The sequence below is a fragment of the Semicossyphus pulcher genome, unplaced genomic scaffold (assembly GCF_022749685.1).
Source record: "Semicossyphus pulcher isolate SPU_LCO1_2020_fin unplaced genomic scaffold, fSemPul1.0.p SCAF_28, whole genome shotgun sequence".
NCBI lineage: Eukaryota > Metazoa > Chordata > Actinopteri > Labriformes > Labridae > Semicossyphus > Semicossyphus pulcher.
Window position 1 is genome coordinate 1817452 of NW_027211702.1, and position 20569 is coordinate 1838020.

Genomic DNA, 20569 nt, shown 5'->3' on the forward strand with positions numbered 1-20569 from the left:
TGAGGCAAAAAGATGTATAACTTATTCAATGCATACTTAGTATCTTAGTTGTTATGTCTTCCACAGGTCAGCTTTACTTTCTATAAGTAGAAGATTTTCAAATCTGTGCAGGCTTGCAATATGACCTTTTTAATGTAAACTGCAGAGTCCTAATTGCACACTAAGACTGCATGTATGAAGCCATAGGTTTAAAAAAAAAAAAAAAAAATGGCTATGTTTATATGTTTTAAAAAATACTGGTATTTGTCAGTGAAATTGTGTTAAAAATAGTGAGATTAGGTCTTTGAACTTAACATTGAACACATAGCATGTTAGTGTCTTTTTGTAGTGGGAAGAGCAGGAATATGTCATGTCATTTTTTTTCCAATTTTGCACCTTGCAGCTTGATCATACAAACTTCCCGTGGATGCTGTGTTTGCAGTGCTGCTCTTGTCTCCGTCACAGATCTGGAAGAGGCTTGATTAGACTTCAGGGTGCCAGCTCTCTGTGCCGCCTCGCCAACTCTACGGGGGTGGGGGGGGTTTAGCACTATACCAGCCGTGCCAATGGCCTACTTTGACTCAGTGAGTGAGCGGGAGGAATGTGTGCCACGTGCAGTGGCATCCTCCAGGCAAGATGACTTTGAACTTCCTCCCAGCTGAACCCACAGATCTGTGTCAGGGTCCCATTGTAATAGCTAATGAACGCTGCTCTCACATCCTCACTGCTCGAAATTAAGAGATTTTTTTTTCCTCACACACTGATAAGAGGAACTCTGCAAAGAAGCTGATATAAAGCGTCTTTCATTAGCGCTCTGTGATTACAGCGCGTTGGCAAGAGGATGCAGACCCTTCAAATATTGCCCTGGGATCAGAATTCAGTCATTACTAATTCATGGTATTCATGTATAGTATTCTAATCATAACTCATTTATTCACATATTCATTTATCTGGCCCATATAGTGCTTAATGACTCTCAGGCTGACCTCTCAGATTGTGTTATCAATCTTAGAATTAATGTGCACTACGCCTAAAGGCAAAACACTCACCAGTTCAAAGATAATTGTGGACTTGATCTGCAATTTTTCTTGTCTCTCTGTTTTTACAAAGATGTGATATAATTTTAACATTTTGATAACTAAGAAAGGCCTCATTAGTCCTTATTTAGCCTTCTTTTTAGATTTGTAACCATACTGTAGGCCACTGACAGGTTTTATGAGTCCATGTTTTCAAATGTTCCAGGAAAGAAGCTGAAAATCTCAGCCGTACATTTCTCTTAGCAGTCATTAATATTTTACAGTTATGAGTGAGAACATTTGTAAGATGTGTTCAGCTGCAGAAGGCCTTCTGAGAGTGAATGCAGTTAGCAGCTTAAAAATGAAATGTCAGTTCAATGTGCTTGTATTGTCTTCTAAATACGTTTTATTGATGTCAGGTCTTTACTCTGATTAACTTACACTGTCTTCACTTCCAGAGAAAATGTGGTTGGTGTCAGAGAGCCTTCATAGTATGATTGGAGGATGTAGAATTTGACGGGTAATCTAAGGGTATTCAGATTAACAGTTGTTGTTGAACTGTGTTTATTTCCAGGTTGTTGATCTATGGTCAGTACTGCAGCCACATGGAGAACGCCCAGAAGACACTGGATGAGCTAATAGCAACACGAGAGGATGTCAAGATTAAAGTAGAGGTAAAGTCCTTCAACACTCAAACTTAACACATGAAAACCCAGTGATTTAGACAGATGGTACATCAAAGTCCAAGAAGTGAATAGAAGCTTCTCTTCCGACTGAATAAACTTAATTGGGCAGTTATGATTCAGCACATCTGGCTGGATTTACTTGAGCACAAGCCTGTTATATGTAACCCCCAAAAGGGTTATCAGCCAGGGGCTTGACCAATGACTTTATGTAGATGGTCGATGCGTCTCCATGTACTCTCATTGTACGAAATAGATGCCAAAATAGCCCCCGTAAAGGCGCATCTTCCGATGGTGATGTCATTTGGAGCCAGAAACTGCACAGTAGAGATCGGTGGGTGGAGCCGCTGTAGTCACTTCCACTAACCAAAACACACACTTTAATTACCTAAAAATACGCAACTGATCCTGCACGTCGGCGTATTTAACAGCAGAACAGCTTCTTTGTGTTGGTCTGACGTTAACGTTCACAGGTATGGGAACTTCAATGACTGTAGTGATTGTTTTAGTTACATCTCCTCTAGCTGTTCCTCCTCTACTCTGCTAATTGTCAACAGAGCTGTCAATCATCCTTTTTACAGCATCAAATAACTAATTAAAAGTACACTTGACAGGAAAATGAAAACTTGGACATACATCAGTATGATAAAAACTAACTATAATGACAGAAACCATGTTTGAGAAAAAGGTACTTGGCGTGCATTTTGATTTTATAGTTCGACTCATATCCCATCTGTTAACATGGAGGAGGCGGGCTTTATGCCCTATACTGCAGCCAGTCAGCAGGGGGCGCTCAAAATGTTTTGGCTTCACTTTTAGGGAGCTGTCATGTCGTCCATCTTTTTGTACAGTCTATGGGCTTCACTGGCAAAATGATATCATGACAAAACAGTTTAAACCATAGCCAATGCAAAACCACCTTCAACAGAACAAAGCATCTCGTACTGATGCAGCAGAGCATACCACATATCAGGCAACTACCCTGGATAAATGCAGCTTAAAACCAGGCTGTTGTTCATAAGCTGTCGGCAACATCATGATGATCAAATGCAGTATATAGGAGACATTGAAACCATTACTATATGAACAGAAAGTGGGTTAATACTTAGACCTATTATACGAAGCAGAAATACCAAACATTTGCTGGTTCATGCTTCTCCATTGCGATAATGTGATTGGTTATGATGCATAAGAACAAAAATAGATGATTAACAATAGTTTATTTGCATGCTCCATTAGCAACAATGGGAATCTACCAGTGATACTACAGAATGGGACAAACTTCACAACATAAGTAGGCTACTGGTGAACAAACGATGACATTGAATAATGAATTAGTTAAATATATTCATAAATGTAGTCCTTATTTTCCAGTGCAACAAAAAGATTGAGATCAAATCAGAAAGTAAAAAATGTAATTTAGGAAGATGTTTAATTCATAATATTCTATCATAATAATGATGACTCAGTTTGACCCCATTTACAGGGTATTTGTGACTGTGTTTAGATGGGTAACTTCATATTCAGATTTTTTTTAGTTTATGCAGAGGAAAAGATGTTTTGCATTTGTGAATTAACACTGTCCATATCCTCCATCTTTGTGCACTACAATTATTCTGGGAGTCTTTGTAGTCCAGCATTTTGCAGAAGACTGAACCAATAATAGAAAACGACTAACAAACTTCCATATTAATAGGATCAATGAACAGAGAACTGGCTCTGAGAGTTGCCAACACAAAAGTGAAGTGCTAAGAGAGGGTAGTTAACAATAAGATGCTCTCTCTTAAAATAGAAGCTCTTTGTAACCGGGTATGACAGCTCCTGACTGTCTTTCTACACAAAAAGAAGGATAAGCTCTTCCTGTTACTGCGCGGCTATAGAAACCGAATAAAGAAACGCCTACACAAACCACTGTGAGAGACCCTTATAGCATTAAAAAAGGCAGCTTCTTATGGAGCCACTGCAGAGGCCATAGAAATGTTCATTAGTCAGAGGAATTTCCCAGTCAGCATGCAGGGTTACTGCGTCACAAATGGCTGGCTCTACTAGAGTCTTTGTGTCCCGAAAGAATAAGCCAGCCTTGTTGTTGCTAATGGACTGCCCCATGAATGTGTGGAAGCAATCGCAGTAATGCAACAAAACACAATGAATTATTAAACAATGAATGAATGCTTGTTAGTAGGAAATGTGCAACGCCGCATTATGCAATGTGTAATAACTTCCCTGCTGCTTGTGTCATTGTTCCGCAGGAATGTACTATGAAAGTGCAGGAAGGGAAGTTCAAGCTGCAGGATCTGCTGGTGGTTCCCATGCAGAGGGTGCTGAAGTATCACCTACTACTGAAGGTAGGAGGATTCTCAAGATTGCAAACCAACAATGTTTCAATATGGAAGATAAAGTCAAGGAAACAAGCTGTACATCAAAGAGAAGAACCTCATTTGAACCATCATTTGATTTCAGAGCAGACTCTGTCCATCTTTGAATTTCTGTTGGAAGGATCTTAAAGAAAGGAAGTCTTCATCACTTTGATGATTGAAGCAGATGGAATGGAAATTGCTTTTTCACACTTTACTTTCCATCTTTTAACTGTCAAACACTCAACCCCCTATAGGCTTGAAAGATGGCTCTGAAAGGTGTGTAGCTTGCTTCTTCGTGGAGGAAGCCGTAGTCAGCTTGGACTCGCAGCAGCTACAATGCGTTGGAATAGTGGCCCAGTTTCACTGCAGTATAAAAAAGTATCCATAAGATCCATAGAAACTCGTCAAACAACTTCTGCAGCAATATCCACTTCTCAGCCTTTTTGTATGCATGGTAATTTAAAAACAATGACATTTCAATTCATCCAGGATTTTATAGACACAAGCACTCCTGGGGTGAGTATAGAGACTATTCAGAGCATAATATCGGAAATTAGGACAGGTGTCTCCTTTTGTGTCAAGAAAATGAAGCACTTATTTACATGAACAGATTTTCTATTTGAAGTAGAAAAGATGTCTTTGCCCGACACAGCTTGAGAAAAAGTATTTGAGCATGGTATAAGATCCTTGATTGACCATGCAAAGCAATCCTCTTACCTTTTGATCCCATTATTATAGCTACACATATTTCCTACAGATCTTTAAACATGTTTAACAGCCAGCCACAAACATTGTTTGTTAACAGCAGGTAAAAAAACATTTAAAAAAAAAAAATTAGGATCTGTAGGACGTCACACTGAAACGTCAAGGTTTCCTTTGCAGTGCACTTAGTTACTGTTCGATGTACTCACAAACAGTCCTTGAATAGTAAGCCTGAAGTTCAAGATTTAGTCACTAAGATGGTGATTCATCTCTGTGGTAATTCTGCCTGATCCTTAACAACCATCCTGCATCAAGTCTATTCCTGTCACCGAGCGCAGGCTGGTGACGGGTGTTCCTCCGGTGTTGCCCTTTTCTACCATAATTCTCCAGACTTTTAGCCTCGCTAAAGGCTAAAATTGTGTTTGTTGTTTTTGTGACCAGTCCATCGACAATTTGGGCAGCCACCGTTTTCTCTTTTTGGAAACTGTCAAACACACTCAGTTATTTCAAAAAGTCACTGCTAACACATACCACTACTTGGCCTTTAGAATTACAAATTGTATGCTCTTGTGCCTGATTTGGTTTTCATGCATTGTTTACTTAATTGTTATTCTTTCCTCTGATGCACATATGCACAAAAAGATATGTCCAAATACATAGTAAATATAACGCAAACAACGGAGACGTTTTTGTAATTTATCAAATCAAAATGCTAAATATTTGCAGCAATTCTACTTCTTACATGTGTGCAATTTGAGCTCATTTCCTTTTGCTTTTTTAATTATTTGAAATCTAAATAAGCTTCTGCCAACTCTAATCAGTAACTGCAGACATGCACTGATTCTGCTTGTCCTAATATGCATATGTATAAAGCACAATATCTGACCACATCACAGCCACAATTCTCCCCGAAGCTCTTCGCCTGGTGTTCATGTATAAAACATCCCTGCCATTCCAATATTCCCCGTGATTAATTTTGCATCTCAATTATGGCTGAACATATGAGTTTGTGATGTGGTGCGTAATGGACGGGGGTGGAAGGCGGGTGTTTACGTCAGGTGATTGTAGAACTACACAGAGAGTGATGCGACTTGTGTATCAGTTTGAATGGAACCCCCTGCAGGAGTCTCAGCGAGGCACTGAGGTCAAATCAAGCGTGCACTAATCAGATTAAACGCACCCCATTTCACTGCTTCCCACAGCATTGCAGTAAAACACTGCTGTGTGCTGTGGCTGCAGGGCACGTCAGACTGACAAGTCCTGTTTGTGAGTGTGTGTGTGTGTGTGTGTGTCCAGTCATGCCTACAGGTACATATTCAGCTGATTTGGCTAGATTTCATCAAAGTAGTGTTCCTCTATTTGGTCATGATGTGAGTCTCTCTTCATCTTTTATGTACCAGAGCTGCACTCTGAATAAAGTAAATTCAGCATAGTCATCTCAGAAGTAATTCTCCTCAAGCAGGGGTTTGAATATTTGATGTATTTCCAGTGTTCATAAGAACCCATGTGATCATATCTTTCATCTGAAGTTGAGGTTATGTGAGGTACAGCAGCTTGTTGTCAATGGGCGCTCCTGCTAGTGCAAGTAGTACCACAATATAGAAAATATATGCTGAGTCAGCAGGTCATGTGGATACAAATAAAGTAGATTAAGGGGGTGAAACACAACTCAATAGCGGTACTTTGCTACTGCTGGTGGGAAGTCAGTGAGGGATAATGCCCTCTTCACTGAACTAATGACTGGGAGTGTGTGTTCAGGGTGCCTGCACAGTGGGGATGGAACTGGGGGGATGCTATCCACATTGTTACACCCTCTTGTAAAGGCTAAGTTTATGCTTTGTATGTACATATTCTGCCATAAATAAGTCTGTTGTGCATTCCCAACTGGTGAAAATTGGAGAAACGAATATAGCAAAAAAGGCATGTTACAATTATAGATGCATGGTTTTGTTGTTGCTTCAGTAAGTAAAACAAAACTACAAAGTGCAACATGTAGTAACACATCATGCTGAGTGTGATATTTTAGCTAGGATACAGATCTGAAGTTCAAAATATGAAGCGTTCATGCACAGCTTGCTCTGCCAAGATGTCCCGTGCAGGCTAAATGTGTGCAGCAATTAGGAGTTTCAGCAACTGTGTGGTGACAATAAAACACTCTTTGTTATGTGTCACGATGACAGTTGGTTCCTTCTGTCTGCTTATATTTTTGTTTTTAAGTAATAGCATTTTATGTGAGACAAAATAAAACAGTAAGCATTTTGTTTATGTGTCACATTGGATTTTAATGGCACAGCTGATTGGATTTGCCATCTGGTAGGACATCAGATAATTTCATTTGTATTTAAAACACTCTAAAAGATTTGATAAGAGTTTTTTTGTTTTTTTCATTTTTACTAAATACATGGCATCTCCCCACAGCTCTACATCTATTTTATAAATCAGCCCTACATTCCCTGGGAGGAGGCAGGTGGCAGGCAATCACATATTAAAACAATGTTATATAATTGTTATTGATTGTCTTTGTGGAGGATATCATTATTTGCCCAGGAAACACATTTAACGTTATCTTATAACCATATAGAACAGTCAGACCATGGAGGCTACTTAGCATCTCTCCGGCTCCCTGTTGTCCTTAATTTTACGTGTGATGCTGTTAATGGTGCTGTGCTGAAGCTTATTCTCAGTCACATCAGTGTCACATCCATGATCACAGTAAAGAGCAGCGACACACAAAATGGACCATCTCATTACTAGGATTCTAAATTTGCATCATATATTTCTATAAGTACTTAAGTACTCTGTGTGTTTGTCAGACTTTGTGTCTAAATGAGTTTGTTGCCATTTTCATGAAGTTAGATGAACTTAAAGACACATAAGGCAGGTTTTTGTGCCATTTTTTTTTTTACCACATAATAGTAATAATCTCTCTTCACAGGAACTTTTAACTCACTCAACTGACCGACCAGAGAGACAACAACTCAAGGAGGCTCTGGAGGCGATGCAGGTCTGGGTCACACATGTGCTTGACTGTGTATTCATGTGTGCGCTTTAAAGAATATTACATAACACCTCCACGTGGCTCCAAGCCAAAGCTGTAGAAATTGTTTCATACAGCTCCTGTGCCTCAAAGGAGTGTAAATCTAGCATGATATGACAGATGTCAGAAAGATTTTCTGTTGAAGGCTGAAGGAATGTTTGCGTTGCTCTCTCAGGACCTGGCCATGTACATCAATGAAGTCAAGAGGGACAATGAGACGCTGAAGAAAATCAGCGAATTCCAAAGTTCAATAGAAAATCTTGTAAGTATTATGAGCTCCTCTGTCATTTTCTTTTCTTGTCAACAGGAGAAACTGTTTGATTTAAAGTATGTTTAAAGTCCTTGAAACTTATTTTGTGAATAGGCTTCTTTTTATTACTGATCCTGCTAGAACATCCTTTTAAATGTCACAATACCCATTTGTGGATGAAGTGCCTTGAAAAACATTATTGTTTTTTGAACATGCTGGGCGTGTAGCTAGCAGTTAGCGATAAGCGACTTCTAGTCAAGACTTCCTTTTCCTTGAAAGAAGGAAACTGTTTTTCTTGTGATTTACTTTAATTAATGGATCTTGCCTTTGCCGAAATTTCAACATCATGATGCAGATAAGTAAAAAGTGAAAATGAAGCTTTGTCAGGTCTGTCCTCAAGAGGAAAGGGAAACTACTGTTGAATGGAGGTCGGATTGATAATTTCTGATGCATTCGAAGAAGTGCGGAAATCTGAATGGTGAACGGCTTTCGTGACACCACGTCAAGGGAATTCATCCCAAGTTGAATTTTAGATCTAGAACAGATTGTTAGCTGTTAGCATGCAGACGTCTGTTTTTAGAGATTAATAAGAAGATAAATCATCGTTAGATGACGCTGATGTCATTACGGCGCATTACGTTCCACCTGCTTTTGTTCTCCACACGGACTGTTTTTCTTGCCTACGCTGCAGCCTGCTGATACCTAGTAGTAGTAGTGGTAGTAGTAGTAGTATTAGTAGTATTTTTTGTAAAAAAAATTGTAAAAACAGAAACCAGAACACTTGCCATCCCTAAAATCCATGTCCCTGCCTACAGATTCTCCATTTCTATGAAGAATCTGTAAATAGAGATAAGGGTTTTACTAAGCAGGAAGTGTCTGTGCCCTACATTCTGTCACATTGTTTTGTCTGTATGCTAAGCTAAGTGCATACTAGCTGTAGCTAGCATCCCTTACAAACAGATTGAGATTTAGGGTTAGGGTTATCTTTCCCTAAAAAGTCAACCTAGTGCTCAAATATTGTAGTAAAAGATTGATGCCTGAAGCCACATTATCAGTAAGGCTGCTTGTTACTTTTTCTATTTTGACTGGGAATCATTTCCCCCTTTGTCACATGCCACAGAATCTTTTGTCATTTATAACGCTATGTTCGACATCTTTTTAGAAGTCATTTTTTGTTGGCATAGACAAATGCACCGGAACAAATGTTATCACGAGGCTGGGGTTTAAAGTTTGTCAGTGTGATTAGTCACTGAGCATCACAGAGCAGTAAGCCATTCTTAAAGACGTCCACTTTGTTTAATTTGCTAAGAACACTGGCATCATTTTGTTTCCACCTGTCAGGATCCTCTGCCAGTATAATGTCCCCAATAAATCATGAAGTCTTGCAGAACATTAAGAGAGGAAGTTATGTACAGCTGTACAGCAACAGTACCCTCTATTTCTTTGACTTTCTGTTGCTATGCATTTGAGGTGCAAATAGTCAATGGATTAATTTTGGACTTGTATGTGCCACTGAAGGGCTAAAAAACTTGGATTAGGAGAAAGGAAAAGTAACTGAAGAGGGACTGACTAGTTCCAAAACTGTATCATTTAGTCTAACTATATGGATCCCACTGAATTCCAGGGCAGCTGAATTATTTATGGTGTCTCATTAAATTGAGAAGTTACAGTTGACGGTGGATTGACATTCTGTGTGTCCTTGTGACCTAAGCAGCAGGTGAAACTGGAGGAGTACGGGAGGCCAAAGATAGATGGAGAACTGAAGGTGTGCTCCATCGTCAACCGAACAAAACAGGATCGGTGAGTCTGAACTCTGCAGAAAAAAAACACCCAAATGACATTCAAACCCCCAAAAACACCCAAACATTCAAAGCCAATGATGACATATTGCAAAATTAACACTGTATGTGTGTGTGGTGTGTGTATGTCTTCAGGTATATATTCCTGTTTGATAAAGTGGTCATAGTCTGCAAGAGGAAAGGCTATAGCTATGAGCTCAAAGAGATTATTGAACTGCAGTCATATAAAATGTCGGATGATCCAATGAACAACAGAGACATGAAAAAGGTAAGGATTGTCCTTTTATTTTGAAAAGACACACAGCAGAATAATTACTTACCCAGAGGGATCTTTGTAAAGGCAGCCTTGATAGTGCAGGTGATGAAACGTCCTGTGTAATCATTACAAATGTTGCCCTTGAGCTGAAGGACCGTGTTGATGGTAATTTCAGATATGGAACTTATGAGTAATGCATTTGAAGTGTCAGATATGCATTGTGCTCGTCCGTGCTTGAAAGACCATGTAAATGCAATGAAGGTCATTTAGGATTCATGAAATCGTTCTGCAGTGCATCGCACCGACGGTCTAACATTGCTTTTTTTTGTTTAAATCTGCATGTGTCTCACCATGTTTGCATGTGTAACTGGGTCTTTCTCTGGTGTCTTTCTTTTTGCATGCTTACCAGTCAAGTGGAAAAATGGTAAGCTCAAGTGACCCCTTTATTTAACTCATCTTCTCATAGTGGCCTATTTTTGGCAGTGGTGTTTTTAGGTGTTGCTTGTGCTCCAACCGGCTCTGATACATTGCCTCCAGCTTTTAGTCACTTGCATCGCTAAAGCATGTGTATTGTATTTACTTTGTAATCAAATGTGATCAGAATTTCAATATGTTGTATGTGCATATTTATTTAAAATGCAGGTATCACAAGCTTCTGTGCCTGTCTGTCATTGCCATCCACGTATTTCTCTGCCATCTCTTCCTCACTCACTTTTTCTCTCCAGTGGTCATATGGTTTCTACTTGATCCACCTCCAAGGGAAGCAGGGCTTCCAGTTCTTTTGTAAAACTGAGGAGACAAAGAGGAAGTGGATGGAGCAATTTGACATGGCCATGTGAGTATGGGAGGGTTGGAAACATGGATAAGGTATATGTAACTGTAGATTGTGAAATATGAATTTTGTTACAGAAGCTTTTGTGGTAAAGTCTTTTTTTTTAATAAATAAACAGATCTGAATGTCTTTTTTTTCACCAATTCCTTGTCCAGTCAGTCTTCTTATACTTTGCTATTTACTTCTAGGTCCAACATCAAGCCAGAGAGGGCCACAGCTAATCAGCATAACTTCCAAATGCACACGTTTGATAAAAACACCAACTGTCGAGCCTGCAAGATGCTCCTGAGGTAATGACCCTGATAACTGCTGCACCACTGCACATTCATATTCTACAGTGAATAATGTTCTGTAAGGCTTACCAGGAAGTATCAAATATCAAACAATATTGAGATTCTTTTCAGGGTTGTTTCTACTTTCAGGGCAGACATGCATTGACTTTTTTCTTTCAAGAAAAGTAAAACATTTTTGGAGATTTGCTCATTCACTTTCTTGCTGAGTCTTACATTACAAGATTCATACCACTCTCAAGTTTCAAGTGATACATGTGATGCATGTACATAACTTAGCACAAAAACAGGAAACAAGATAAAACAACCAGCTTAGCTCCGTCCAAAGGTAACAAAGGTTTAATGGTAATACATTTTGCAGACCAAACAGTTTTGCAAATGTAAACTGTGTAGTTAGATTGAATCATTTATTGTACTTCATCCATATCTATAATGAATAACACCTATACTTTACTACTACTCCAAAGAATAAAAGTGTGTTGGTCAAATGCTCAGTGCAGTGGGTTAATATCTTTGAAGGCTCTGCAGAACAATAGTGACGTGAATATCGATGTTTCACTGCACCCTGTAGGTACACAGCATTTACCAAATATTAAACCTAAACTTTTTTTTAATAATGACCGACTCTTTCTTGCTTGTTCCCCATTATGTTGTTTTCTTCCACTGTAGCTAACTTTAAACATCAGTAGGAACTGTAGGAACAAATAAATCACACTGCAACTTGTGGGCTGAATTATGAAATGTAAGAAATGTTTATGTCTGCCATGTACTGTTGGACAGTTTAACTAATCATATTTTACCAAAACAAAATGCATTTTTTATAAGAAATTATTCTCCAAACTATTGTGTAAAAGTTACTACAGCTGCCATGGTGCCACACTGTGGTGGATTTTAAGTATATAGAAGCAGGAACTGTAATACTGTACCTGGAAATTGCACTTGAATCTGTCCACTTTGACACTTTCCACCACTGCTGTTATGCAACAACAACGTGGCACTGTTCATTGTTAGTGGTTGTAGTATTTTATTCAACACAAGTAAATGTTTAAAACATTGTCTCAAGATCAGACAAAGCTGAAGCGCTAACTAAAGACAAATCTGACCACATTTAGTGAGCAACAAACAAACAAACAGACTTAAATCACAGAGGAAATATGTTTTTGGCTAACATAGCCCCTCATTAGTGTCAAAGCAGTCTTTGGAAAATGTCCCACTAAGTGGGGCTGAGGCTGTCTGATGATATTTTTAGACATTCCCACACCACCCACTGTATCCCTGAGCGCACCTTCTTATGTTTGAGAGTGCTGCTCCACTGCAGCAGAGACAACCAGTGTCACTAAATCACCACTTTCACCTCTATTACAGTCAGCCGGCTAAACTGCACTCTGTGTATTGACCCACAAATTTCATGGCTTGGCTGACCTAAATTCACAGAGCCAGTGGAAGCAGGGACCAGCGTTAGCACTCCCTACTAGATGCTAATTACTGCTGCAGCCCCAGCAGATCCCATCGTGATTTATGGCACTCACTATTCAACATGGCAGTGTGCGATGCATGCAGTGTTACTGTATCCTTAACAAATACAGAACTGGAGTGAACAGTCTTTAATGGAGCGAGCTGATTTTGTGATTTTAAAGGATTGAAAAGTAGAAATGATGGATCATGTGTAACCACAGTCGCAGGATTATTGTAACAAGCCGCAGCTCCCCTTGTGTGTTGTTCTTACAAGAAGTTAATTTGTGTCTGAGACACTTCCTGTTTGCATTACTGATGTATGTGTGTGTGTGTGTGTGTGTGTGTGTGTCTAGGGGCATCTTCTACCAGGGCTACTACTGCTCTCGCTGTGGAACAGGAGCACACAAAGAGTGTCTGGAAGTCATCACCATCTGTAAAATCAGTAGGTGTTTCCTCTCATCTTCCAGCAGAAACTCCACCTTTTGGAGTGGCGACACTATGACTGAAGAATGTTTGAATTAAACTGATAATTCATCTTGTGTGTCAGACATCATTGATCATTTTGACACTGTGTTTTCTTTGAATGAAGAGTGATTTGTGTAATTTCACTCTGTCAGTTTAAGTATAAATCTGAACACTGGTCTGTTTGCAGGCTACTTTATCCAGCACAAAGCAATGGAGTGGTGGGCTCTGTGGTTTCCTGTGGGATGATGGGACTATTTAATTATGTCACTGGGTTTGGCTCCAATGAGAAAAAGTACAACTTGGGAGTCAGGAGGAATTACACATGCCTTTTCAACAAATATCGCCTTGATGTTAGATCAGTGGTTCTAAATCTTTTTAGGTTTAAAATAAAGAAAGGCCTTCTGAAATCATTATGATCACTCCCACTTGACCCTCAATCTGTTTTATTTGCATTGGTGATGATCAGTGACAACAACAACCATAAAAGCCTTTTGATTTCACACACACCTTACAATGTTAACACTGTCCATTCCGGTAAATCATCTGTTTATCGAAGGTGCATCTCAGATTGACCCGTCCCACCTTGAATCCCAAATAAAGAAATATGTTGTCTATTGAAATAGATTGACTAAAACATGACAAACTAGCCATCTCAGTCATTCTGATTAAGCGTCAATATTCAAGCTGAAACATTTTCTCTTCAATCTTTCCCCCTCCAAACACCCAAATACCACAGACAGTAAATGGATGGTAAATGGACTGTACTTATATAACGCTTTTCTGGGCTTCTGACCACTCAAAGCGCTTTATCACTACATGTCACATTCACTCTTTCACACTCACATTCAATCTCCTATCAGTATCTATACACATTCATACAAGCAATACGAGCAATTCGGGGTTCAGTGTCTTGCCCAAGGACACTTGACATGTAGACTGTAGCAGTCAGGGATCGGACCCCCAACCTTCCGATTGAGAGACAACCGACTGTACCACTGAACCACAGCTGCCCACAGTCAACATGAAAAATAATCCTTTTGAACTGGACAGAACTGGTAACACAAATTAAACTACCTTGGCCAGGGACTAGTGAGAGAGCTGAAATGTTTGCCTGTTAAGCTATATCCATTACTGCTTTTCTTCTTCTGTTGAGCACAAAGCCAAGACAAACATGCAGCGAAACAAGTGAAATTAACGTTGTCACAGAAAACCACAGGGAGCCTTCTGAAGACCTGACACATATTATAGGAATTGTTATTGTTGAATGATCAGTTTAGCTCGGGCCTAATCAATGATAACAGCCATGTTGTTGTAATCCCTTCATGACTGTCCCTGTTTCTTTTGTCTTGTTTCAGATCCTCTTGACTTGGTGAGTAGATCCTCTATCAGTTAACATACTGTAGTAGCAATAACATTCAAATTCTCATTTTCATCCTCTAATTTTACCCTCAAAGAAATGTAGTCTTCATCATTAAAGTACATTTTTTGTTTGTAATTGTGTTGTTGATCAAGTATTTGTCTGTCTTTAACAGGAACCTGGCATATCATCAGGTAAGAACAGCAAAACATGATGGAGAACACTTTCATAAGAAGCTTTATTTTCTGTCAGCTGTCATGTAACAAGTTTATTCCAGACAGTGCTGTTATTGAGCAGCACGGCTCTCTACTGCCATCTTGTGGGTTAGTCCGCTACACATGAACCAAAACAACATTGTCGACCATGTAGAGTTGGTCGCAATACATATATACTATATATAGAGATGCTATTTGCTTTGATTAATACTTGACAATTAAAAAACTTTGACATATGAAGGTTTTCAAAGTTGTTTTGAATATATAACCAATGCACAGTGGTCAGTGTGGAGTGAATGACACAGTTTGAAATGACGAAGTTGCTCTTGGTCAGATTGTCTTTGTTATTTTTGCATTATAATATCAAAGTGGACAGAGAAAGGGAAACCATGAAAAAAAAACATCCTGGACTTGATTTGATCCCAGGAAGTTGTGGTTACATTCTGTGTATCTAAGACCACTGCTTCACTTAGTGGGCATCATTGTTATGCAACAGCCCTGCCTTTATCAGATACATCACTGTGTTACATTTGAGGGAAATTGAAGTGACAGTAAGCTGCACTCCGTCCAGACAAAGTTAAATACATAGTTAAATTGTCTTTTATCCCTTTTTGTCAACCCTTCAGTCAATCCTTCTTACTCTTATTAATACTAACTGCAAACACTTGACTGTGTTTCAGGTCCCAAGATGGTGGCAGTGAGGAACTACCACGGCACACCGGCAGCTGTGGGGAAGACGCCGCTCTGTTTTCAAACTGGGGATTTCATCGAGTTGCTGAAGGGAGATCCTGACACGGCATGGTGGGAGGTACGGTATCACTTCTATCTGAAACCACTTGGACGCAAAGTGAGAATAGTGTTATAAAGTCAGTGTAGGCTCTGTACTCCAGCACATTGAAAACTTGTTTCACTGGACTTGAACTGAAACTACAATTAAGTTAAAGTGCTGAGTTGTAGCTTTCAAAGTGTTTGATCACATCTAAACTGGGAGCACAGAGTGGGACTTGTGCCTTTTTACCGTGTGGGAAGTGTATGGTAAAGTTACAACTTCTCCACTCCAGCCTGGCTCTATGGGTAATTTCACTCTCAAAAGTTAATGTTAACTAAAGCTGCCAAACTAATGTACAATAATTCTCTTTGGATTGTGCTGGAGCTGACGTATAAAGTGGAAATACTGTATGTGAAAATAGTACCTGAACTGCCACTTGATTAAGTGCACTTCGTTACTTCCCTCCTAACAGTTATGCAACAGTAATGTTAGACAGTCCATTATGACTAACTGTAGAATTAAAATGTCACAATACTAACAGTAAAAGAGCCCTGAGATCAGATAAAGCACAAGTGCTTTACCGAACAGACATCTATCCAGATTTGTTGAGCAGCAAATAAACCAACATAAATCGCAGAAGGATGTTTTGTACTTTCTGTAACCAGCTGAGAGATCAGGGAGTCAGATGTGAGGCCGAGAAGTAGTCTGGCACATCGCCCTTTATAAAACCACAGCTTGTGTTACACTTCAGTTGTTGTTGCCATCAAAAAAAGTTTTGTGTTAATTAGTGAGCTTAGGAGAGGATGGTAGGAGGATTTTTTGATCTTTTGGCAGAGCCCAGCAAGCTGTTTCAGTCTGCTTTCTGCAGTCATGCTAAGCTGGCTGTAACCTTATACGAAGTGTACAGACATGAAAGTGGTATCAATCTTATCTCAGTCTCAGAAAAGGGAAAGACTTGCATTTCCCAAAATGTCAAACTTTTTCCATAATCCAATGGGATGTAGAAGAGAGCCAAAACAAATTGTCATCACACTGTGCACTATAAATATACGGTTGCCCCTACGGTCTAAAACCTAACAGGCTTTTTTAGGATAACTTTAGATTATATAACGTGACTTTAGGTCAATTTTATATACAAGCTGACTTTAGATACAGAACTTGTATCTGCTAGAGAGGATGATAGTTCAGTTATATCCCACATAATACAACTAAGAGGGGAATTCTTGCGCCCTCTAAACCTGCGCAAATGACACAAAAAGACTCATTCTCCAAGCGCATGCAGAGGGTTGAATGCACCCCAAAGTGCGTTGTAGAGCAAACAGTGTGTCCGTGCTACAGTGTAGTTTGGGGCAAATTTGGCCCCTTTCTATTCAAATGAGCCTTGTGGCAAAAAGCACCTAATTCACAAACACCAGCACTAACAGCACCGTGCAGTTAGAGTGAAAATATTACCGCCTACAGAGAGCTGGTGGTAACTGCGGTGCAGATTTATAAGGGCTGTCACACTCTTGAGTTTACACTGATCATGACAACAATTCTACCTTCTGCGTGATCAAAAAAGTTATTTGTCTGTTAAAAATATATTGTCATAATTATATAATTATACAATCGGCAGACCAATCTGTCCGGGGCTGTGTGCTGCACGCTCGTTTAAAAAAATTATGCTACGTTACAGACAGTTAAACTAGTAAACACCTGTTGAGTGTGAACTTCACAATACATTGTTTAAAGAGCTGCCCCCTCCTATCCCTGCTCATCATCGATCTGTGCATGGAGTTGACATCTGTCAGTGTGCGCGCAACTGATGCCTGAGAGCGCAGCACACACAGCAGAGAGTGGAGGTGCTGACAACTCCTAGTCAGAATCAGACACAAAACAAGAGCAAACTGCAGGGATCTGCAAAACTTGCTTGAATATCATCAGTGCAATTTGCCTTGTGAATTGGACCATGAGACGGAGCAGATAGCGGGTGCAAATAATGCGTAATTTATGGAGCTATCAGTGGCCGCAATTCATTCACACCATCATCCTGAAGAACAGCAATTTTAAGGAATGACCTAAATTTTATTTAAAGTTGAAATTGAAATTATTTCTGATGCGATCTTGAAAAAAACAGCACACATGATTTTTTTTGAAGATCATTTTAGGGGTTTTACCTGTAAAATAATAGAACGGCAATATGGAGAGATAACATACAACTTGAAACCCAACCAGGTCCCTTTGCAGTTACGTGATGTGAAAGTGACACACCAACAGCAAACACCACTTGGTGAAAACATAGATATTTTTGTATGATACAATGAGGCAGTGATTATTAATCTGAGGTTTAAAAGTGGGGATTCAGAAATGAGTTCTATAATGTGAGTTTCATTCAAGTTGTGCTGCCATCCTGCTCACCTGTAACATACTCATATGTACAGTTTTTTGGAGGGTTTTTTTCGAATCTGAAATAAGCAGACACTACAGAAACAATCATCCTCCTGATCTCTTAAGGAAAGTTGAACACTTCTTTGCATCTTAAGTCACCCTTTCTTAGTTGAGCTGCAAACCCAAATGATCCTCCATAGTGAAGTTCACCGGCTGACAGGAGCTGTTACAATCCTGGCTCAGGGCATTTTTGACACTCCTGCTGAGTCACTGACTCTTCTACACTTTCAACTTCTTACATCAGGCTAGCTTTTCCCAAAGTGACCCAGGGCAACTTTCTGAAGCCATTAATTTAAACTCACCTATTACTTTATCCCTCTGCGGCATGACAGTTCAATCTCTCCATGCGATGTCAGTGTGTGTGTTGAGCTTCACAATCAATCGATTCAGGTAGCAGAGAGCGAAGGCGTTTCATCTTCTGTCTGATAGGGATGGCTGAACCTGACAAATGTTTTCTTTTCAGTGGAGGTGCAACACTTAACATCAGTGTTGCAATATTACTGTATATACGCCGTGTGTAGGTAGTTAAAGCTCCTGTGAGGAGTTTTGAGCTGGTTATCAAACAGACTGAAATGAAGTCTGATGCCTCTTTATGACTGACAAAAGCAAACAAGACCACTGCAAGAATATTGATTATTTCTATGTAGTTATTTTTAATGCCTGTCAGACGAACCTTTAACAACCTGCAGACTAGAAGTTCCTTAGTTTACATTTTTTGCTGTTTGTTCACAGTGAGTGATACGTTTTGACAGGTAAAAGACAGCAGGAGGATTATTTTCATTACAGAATAGCATTTACGGCCTTACAGGGCAAGGTCAGCAAAGAAATTAGAGGTACTGCTTTGACTACAGAGGTCGCTAAGATTAACTCAAAATGAAAGTTCCTCATATTAGCTTTTAGGTCAATACTAATTGACTATTAATGGCATCTATTCCAGAAAAAACACATACATTTGCCATATTTTCTACATGTTTTGCAAAATCTGCATCCCATGTGGAAAATGTAAATTTACCTGGGCTTCACACAATGTTACAAAACAGTAAAAGTTTCACATGTGCAGATGCATGTGTTCCACATATTAAACCCGTGATCACATATGTTTTGCACATGTGAAATTCATATTGTTTTCTGTAACAAAGAAAAAATAGGCCAGTCCTGATGGAAGACGTTGGAGTCTGTTTCTTTCAGTCTATTAATCTCAGTGTTGTTGCATAATCACTGTCTGCCATTGTTTCACAAGGATGTTTCACAATATACTTGTGTTTGTTTTTTCTCTATACAAGTGACTTCATATCTAATGAACTGAATTTAATTTTCTCTGGTGCGATTTCCTCACGGAGGGATATTTATAACTCCACTCTAACTACTCTGAAACAATGTATTATTTCAATTCAATTTATTCTGCTTTCATTATTGTTGAAACTATAATTAAAACTAAAGACTCTTTAAATGTAAAGCACGTTAAACCTTTCTCTTCCCTTGTTTTGCAGGGAAAGCTGATACAAACACAAAAGAGTGGCTTCTTCCCCAGTTCGTGTGTTAAACCTTATTTGGACCCAAAGGTATGTTACACACATACATACACTCATTACAGTGTGTATACAACATACCAGAGCACCTACTTTTTCTCTTCAGCGTACACTTAATTACCTGTGTGGCTTATACATAGACTTGATCGAATTCTGCACCATGTTTTTGTTCTGTATATAAGATATTTAATGTGTAGTGTCTTTACTTATGGCAGCCTTTCCAGTCATTATCCAGCCGGCAGTCCTCAAGGGAAGCCGACTACTATGGATATCCTTGGTAAGAGCCTTAATACCTGAAGGCTGTGAATTTAAGTGTATTTCATCCTCATCATTTCAGGCCCTGTACAGTATATACAACCATTACCCTGAGGTCACTACCCTTTAATTACATCAAAACTTTTTCTGTTAACACAAGAAAACGGTTAACTTTCTGCACTAGTTAATTTAAATCAAAGTGACCCCAAAACATGACCCCAACCAAAAGATTAATTACTACATGGCTGTTTGATGTCGAGGATTTCAAAACCTTTATTATGTCATCAGAATATATAATTTTGTAGCTGGAGGTCATAACATTTATTCTCTGCTTCTCTGTAGGTTTGCAGGGAACATGGAGCGCCAGCAAGCAGACAACCTTTTAAAATCCCACAGCAGTGGGACATATCTTATCAGAGAGAGGACGGCTGAGGCAGAGAGGTTCGCCATCAGCATCAAGTGAGTGTTTCACATCTTACAGGAGGGCGGGAAATCTCAAGGGAAGGTTTTTATCCACATCTCACGGGAAATATGAATTCTCATGGGGTGCCAGAGTCAGCTTTTTCCTTGCATCTTTCAGCCCCGGCTAATTACCATTCGGTAATTGCTTTTTTTTTTTATATCCTGTTTTTTTGTGTGCATTTCCTCTGAGAGAATGCATTCTGGAGAGAAATATGCACATGCGTTTACTGTAGCTGTCATACAGGGATGTGCCAGGAGAAATGTCTTTGCACATTTGTCTTCAAGTCTTTAAGACAGGTGCAAATGGGCTGTAGGGACCAGCCTTTAGACAATAATTAAACTCCTTCTGTCAGCTTTGACTTGTTAAAAGAACTTTTTGGGGTTTTAGTCCTTCAGGTATACATCAACATATTTGATGTTGACAGCAGCTGAAC

At 39.3% G+C, this 20569-nt stretch overlaps 1 protein-coding gene across 2 annotated transcripts in view; it reads left to right on the top strand.

Moving 5' to 3' along the window:
- vav2 (vav 2 guanine nucleotide exchange factor) overlaps positions 1-20569 on the top strand; it is a 233913-nt gene that overhangs the window by 203879 nt on the left and 9465 nt on the right. For both annotated transcript variants that reach the window (XM_069677147.1, XM_069677146.1), the window contains exons 9-23: positions 1570-1669; positions 3928-4023; positions 7673-7741; positions 7950-8036; positions 9736-9824; positions 9959-10091; positions 10805-10914; positions 11100-11201; positions 13010-13098; positions 14477-14490; positions 14654-14672; positions 15374-15501; positions 19380-19451; positions 19634-19695; positions 20016-20132. In XM_069677147.1, coding sequence (XP_069533248.1) covers positions 1570-1669; positions 3928-4023; positions 7673-7741; positions 7950-8036; positions 9736-9824; positions 9959-10091; positions 10805-10914; positions 11100-11201; positions 13010-13098; positions 14477-14490; positions 14654-14672; positions 15374-15501; positions 19380-19451; positions 19634-19695; positions 20016-20132 — 1287 coding nt within the window. The remainder of the gene's footprint in view (positions 1-1569; positions 1670-3927; positions 4024-7672; positions 7742-7949; positions 8037-9735; positions 9825-9958; positions 10092-10804; positions 10915-11099; positions 11202-13009; positions 13099-14476; positions 14491-14653; positions 14673-15373; positions 15502-19379; positions 19452-19633; positions 19696-20015; positions 20133-20569) is intronic.